Below are 6225 nucleotides of genomic sequence, written 5' to 3'. Positions count from 1 at the left end.
CTGCATATTAGAAACTCTAGGCTGGGTGGCTTGTGTGGCAGCCAGGGAGGCTGGAGCAATGTACCCAGGAAACATGGGGTTTAGTTACATACCCAGGAAACATGGGGTTTAGTTACATACCCGGGAAACATGGGGTCTAGTTACGTACCCAGGAAACATGGGGTTTAGTTACATACCCAGGAAACATGTGGTTTAGATACGTACCCAGGAAACATGGGGTTTAGTTACGTACCCAGAAAACATGGAGTTTAGTTACGTACCCAGGAAACATGGGGTTTAGTTACATGTACCCAGGAAACATGGGGTCTTGTTACATGTACCCAGGAAAAATGGGGGGGGGGTTACATGTACTACAGTACATGCACCCAGGAAATATGGGGTTTAGTTACATACCTACAGTAGGAATCATGGAGTCCAGTTATGTACTGAGGACACATGGGGTCTTGTTATGTACTGAGGACACATGGGGTTTAGTTACGTACCCAGGAAGCGGAATGTCCGTCGGACCAGAGGGTTGAGGTAGCAACAGTCTCCCATAACGATGATCTTCTCCCGGTTGTTAAGGTCTTCTGAGATGTACTGAAGCAGAAACAAGATGGACTCCACCGCTGTGATCTGATGGGGGTGAGAGAATAGTGGGGGGGAAATTAGCATGGTGATTTAATCAGCAGCAGGGTGACTCATATAGTGAACTACTGCAGTTGACCTTCTCTCAGTGGAAGTGTTGGAGTTGAATGTTCTGGTCTTTGCTGAGTGGTAGAAACTGTAAACACTTGTTTCGTCAGAAGAAGAGCGCAGATCGAACTAAAGGCGAAGAGGAGTGGGATTCTGCCAGGGAGTGGAATTTGGTGCAAGCTGTTGTGCTCAGACTCAAAGAAGAAAACAAACACCCGTTCCTGGGTGTCAGGAAAAGGACAGTAGGCTCTGGGCTGCCTATCCTTCAAGAAGAACTTGAGGTAACAGATGTGAATATATTTTCTGTTTTCAGCTGGATTTGCTTATCTGCACAAGGAGCCTTATAATTATTTTGATTGGAATATTTTTACGTATAAGTTATCCTTATGGGTTTATATAATTTGATTTGTTAGAAAATATGTAGGCTATGGTTATGAATTACATAGATTTGTAATATGTAGGGGTGGAACCTATGCCCACTTCCCTTGTTCTCTGTAAAGCGCATTGTGTTGCCTCTGTGTATGAAATGCGCTATACAAATAAAGCTTTAATTGATTGATTGATTTCTGTTGTCATAAATGATATGAAGCTGCATGCCATCCATCTCGGTGCAGTTCTCAGTTCTTTCATGCTGATTTCCAGCATGAAAGGGTGGTGAGGTATTTGTTAAGCGTGTTGTCATTCTTGAGTAAATACTTTTGGATTCATCACAAACAAGAATCACAGGTAATGTGAAGCTTATGAGCACAAGATGAAATTAATTCAACGAGTTGGACAGAAATGTTTTGAGGTTAGCACAGAGGGTTGTTAGAATGTAAAGTGGATTTGTCTCAGAAATTAAAATTAATTTACATGTAGGCCTACAAGAAAAACAAAATGTAAAATTGATACGTAAAATAAAAAGTCCCAAACCCACAATAGTATAAACATGTTTTGGCGTCAATGTAATGTGATGTTGCAATGTGCTGTCCCATTGGTTTTAATAGCCTTTCGAGCCCTAGCAGCCTCTTGCACTCAATCACTTCCACCAGGTGACGTCAATAAGTCTGTGTGGGTTCAGGGCTTGAGGTTTAATGGGGCCATTGGGATTGGGCTTTCGTGTTTCCTGTGTCTGGACAACAATACCACTGATTGGCCCTATATCACTTCAACCCTGAGCCTGATTCATCTCAGCCACACAGCTGATTGGTTTGATTCACCTCAACCCTGGGCCTTGATTGGTCTGATTTACCTTAGTCACAGCTGATTGGTTTGATTCACCTCAGTCCTGGACCCTGATTGATCCTGATTTACATCAGCCCTGGGCCCTGATTGGTTGGATTCACCTCGGCCCAGGGCCCTGACACAGCTCCAAACTGAGTGGTGGAGGCCCATCTCAGCCCAGATTGGCCAATCCAGTTGAATTGCCTAGCAGTCACTGGGGTGTCACCAGGACCATGAGCTAATCTTCCAAGACTCCACATTTAAAACATTTAAACATACAATAGTTCATAGCTAATACCACACATACACACATATAACACATACTTTCATATACGCATACACATATAACAAACAAAAATAACCCTACTGTATATACAACTTATGTTCCCATACTGTATAATACCAATACTCTACACAACCTACTAGGGCTGGGTTAAAAAAAAAGAAAGATGAATCAAATGATTCAGAATCGATTCATGAATCCCAAAATCGATATTTTATTTAATGAATGAATGAATAAATGAAGGAATGAATAGTTCATTAATTCATTCAATGATTCATTCATTCATTCATTCATTTTTGGAAATCGGTATCGAAACCCAGCCCTAGTATTGATGTGTTGCATAACTTGGCAGTCATGTAATTAAGGTTACAGCAACAAAAAAAAGAGGTTTTAGTAACACTAACCGAATTGATATTGAATTGAATCGAATCGAATTGAATCGTGATAATCGATTCTGAACCTTGTGAATCGGAATCTAATCGATTCTTGAAATTCGAATCGATACCCAACCCTACAATTTACTGAAATTATAACAACATTTAAATCTTGAAAGCTTGCAATCAACAATCCAACTGCTGTACTGATTTTCAGTTACTGTATTTTGATGAATTATTGTGATGAATTCCATAATTTAACAGTTCTGAAAATTAAAGTCCATCTTCCCATTTCAATTTTTATTTTTGGTAGTATATAATGATTTTTAGGGAGCCAAGCACAAAAGTGCGAGGCACCCTATTGTAACTAGTAGTATTCATCTGCCATGGAAGTCTATGGCAGCCCCTATAACCGACTGGTCGCTTTTTACGAAACTTGCACAATGGTAGAGGATCGTGCGAAGAGGCCATGGAACAAGCCTTACATCCATTGGCCAAAGGGGGGCGCTATAGCAACCATTTTAAATGGCAAACTTTGAACAGGCATATCTCATGCCCCATTTGAGGTAGAGGCATGGAACTTTGCAAACATATGCCTCTCCTCACAAGGAACACCTTTCATCAAGCCTCAAGAACCCATAACCTCCAGTTATGCAGATTTTCTGCCATTTTGAATTTTTTGAAAAATACTTAAAATCTATCTCCTCCTAGGAAGTTTCCAATCTGCATGACGCTCAGTATACACAATCTAGGGACCAATATCTAAAGTTCCATCTCGGCAGTTGTTTGAGAAAAAAAAAAGAGCCACTATGAGTCAATTAATATTGCAAAGGATGTGTCTTTTTACATAACTGTGTATAACATCTGAATGGTTGGACCAACTACCACAGAGCTTTGTAAATATATCACCACACATAACCAGAAGCTAAACCTTTATTATGGGCCCAATCAAGCAAAATAGGGCGCTAGAGAGCAAATTTCCTGTTGAGCCCTAACTGCCATGCCAATTTTTCCAAACTTAGTACAGTGATGCCTGGGCATGCCTAGTGGTGACTAGGAGAAAGATGAAGCTGATTGGCATGAAGCTGATTGGCCAGAGGGTGGCGCTATAACAAGCCAAAATGCTTAAAAGTGGCTAAAACACAATCAGTTGCTGTGGCGCCCCCAGTGGCCAAATGGGGTTCCTATTGCTTGCACAGTACAGTATGAGCAGTACAGTATATGGCATGCTCTACAACTTACTAATTGGACTCGAAATAGCCAGATTTTCTTTTTATGTCGATATTTGTTTTTTTGTGAAAAGCCACCAGTTGCGCTATTCTGGTATTTTCTTTGACATTTTCACATACAGTAGCTCAAATGTGGTTATGGCATGTTTCGATTGTTGCCTTTGATGTGTTTGTTGCGCTTGGCCCCCTTTATTGCTGCTTGCAGCTATATTTATCTCTTATTCTTATGTTGACTTGATGTTTATCACATACTAATAACAGTTTGTCCTTAATACAAACTGGCTTTTTAAAATTAGTGCAATAGAATGTTGTCTTACACTAGACTTGCTGCCTTATTTAGTGTGATCTGCAGTCTCCCCATATACTGTATCTCTGAATCAGTGCCCTACACTACACAGCAATAATTAATGTGACTGTAGATCAAAGTTATTATATTTAACAAAAACGAACTACAGTATGAAACGAAAACATTTTAGTTAACTGAAATAAAAAACAAGGCTTTACAAAAAACAATAACTAAAACTGTATTGTTTCTTTCAAAGGGAGTGAAACAACATGAGCTTGCGAGATGAGGATGGTCTCATGAGGCTAGCGCAGAAGAAGAAAAAAACTAAAACTAATACTGAAACTATTAAAAACTAAACTAAAACAAAGCATTTAAAAAATATAAAAACTAAACTAGCAAACCCACTTCAAAACTAATTAAAACTAATCCGAAATTGAAAACAAAAAGTTAAAATTATATAAAAAATTAAAAAATAATGAAAAAGCAAAACTATTGTAACCTGTCCAACCATGATTCCTGCCATTTTCATCATTCTTAGAAAGCTGTCCATGAGAGATTGTTTTGTATTTCAACTCCCAATTATATGACTTCTGTAACCTCTTTAATTTGAACAGTACATGTTACATATCATGGCTTCAATGTCTTCATTTCTTGCAGTAGTTACACATACTGTAATCATTATTTTGTTTTATTTTATATGTAATGCTTATATATTGTTTTCCAACCATTTGATGACAAAATAATTTGATAAGTATTCATACAACTGAGTTTGTATGCTGCAGCAATTGTTGTATCATTTGTAAACTACAGTACTGTATGTGCATTTGAGTTGACCAACACTAAAGGAAGCTTGTGTATAATAACTACAAAGGTCCAAGGCAACTCCCTTGTGGGATGCCATAATTAATCATATGCGATCCAATTGATAGCATTCTTAATTCATTTTTTAAAAGTAGAATTGTATGATGTATCAAATTAAACACTACAGTGAAATCAAGAAAGAGTGGGGACACAAGTCTGCCTTGATAGTTGGGGTGGACTCAATACAGTCTTGCCATAATCAATACCACTCAACTATTCTAATTCTTGTTTTTCTTGTATAATCTAGCATGTGTTGTCTCTACAAGAGATGAGTTAGTGGACTCGTCTCAGTCTTCATGATTAATAAAACATCCTAACAATCCTTCACATTTCGCAACGATGACTCTATTATTCATGACTGCCTATTTTTAATAAATCTATGAGATTGTGTGTGTGTGTGTGTGTGTGTGCCTTTATGGTGTGAAGTGCAAGTCAAAAGAGACCCAATGTCTTGGCTCTTCCTCACATGTCAGAGCAGATCCCATCCATAATCCCTTTCACCACGGTCGATGCCTGTGTGTGTGTGTGTGTGTGTGTGTGTGTGTGTGTGTGTGTGTGTGTGTGTGTGTGTGTGTGTGTGTGTGTGTGTGTGAAAGAGAGAGAGAGGCCTACTCACTAGTAACAGCAATCATGCCAGCCTGACCCATAAATGTCAAACAGTATCAGAGGACAATGACTGTCCCTTTAACATGCATGCACACACACACACACACACACACACACACACACACACACACACACACACACACACTTCTATTCACTCCACAGAGCTCCTCTGATGTCTTGACCATGGAAAAGTCTCTCTCTCTCTCTCTCTCTCTCTCTCTATGTTTGTAAATGAGCTGTGTGCTGAGAGTATGTGAAAGCCTTTCAGCTCTCCACAGCCCCAGGTGAAGACACACACACACACACACACACACACTACCTGCAGAACCTGGCAGTGTGACATGCCTCAGGACCTAACCATGTATTACATTTGATACATGATATGTTATCACATGCTACAGTGACATGTGTCTGTATTCCGTGTGTGTGCGTGCATGTGTGTGTGTGTGCGTGCGCGCGCGCGTGCGTTACGCTACAGTAGGAGACGTTTCCATACACACTCACCACGAGCGCAGGCACTCCGGCGACCACGGCATACAGGACGGCGGGCGGAACCGTGCTTTTCTGGTCCGGTCCGAGGAATGGTTTTGTGTAGGCGCTGTCGAAACAGAAGAAGCCTTGAACGTGGACACTGAACGTGTCGGTGTATTCAAAGTAGTAGGCCAACATGACAGTCCCTGCCATGATCACGAGCTGAAAATACAGCAT

General features: G+C 40.1%; 1 protein-coding gene across 1 annotated transcript in view; it reads right to left on the bottom strand.

Moving 5' to 3' along the window:
* Positions 1 to 6225, bottom strand: part of plppr5a (phospholipid phosphatase related 5a) — a gene marked incomplete at both ends in the record, with an annotated part of 11689 nt that extends 5464 nt beyond the window's left edge. Inside the window, 2 exons of the mRNA XM_084446669.1 lie at positions 483 to 615; positions 6022 to 6225. Of these exons, the coding sequence (XP_084302795.1) occupies positions 483 to 615; positions 6022 to 6225 (337 nt within the window). The remainder of the gene's footprint in view (positions 1 to 482; positions 616 to 6021) is intronic.

The sequence above is a fragment of the Borostomias antarcticus genome (genome assembly GCF_949987555.1).
Source record: "Borostomias antarcticus genome assembly, chromosome: 12".
Lineage (NCBI taxonomy): Eukaryota > Metazoa > Chordata > Actinopteri > Stomiiformes > Stomiidae > Borostomias > Borostomias antarcticus.
This window is presented reverse-complemented; position numbering and strand designations above follow the sequence as displayed.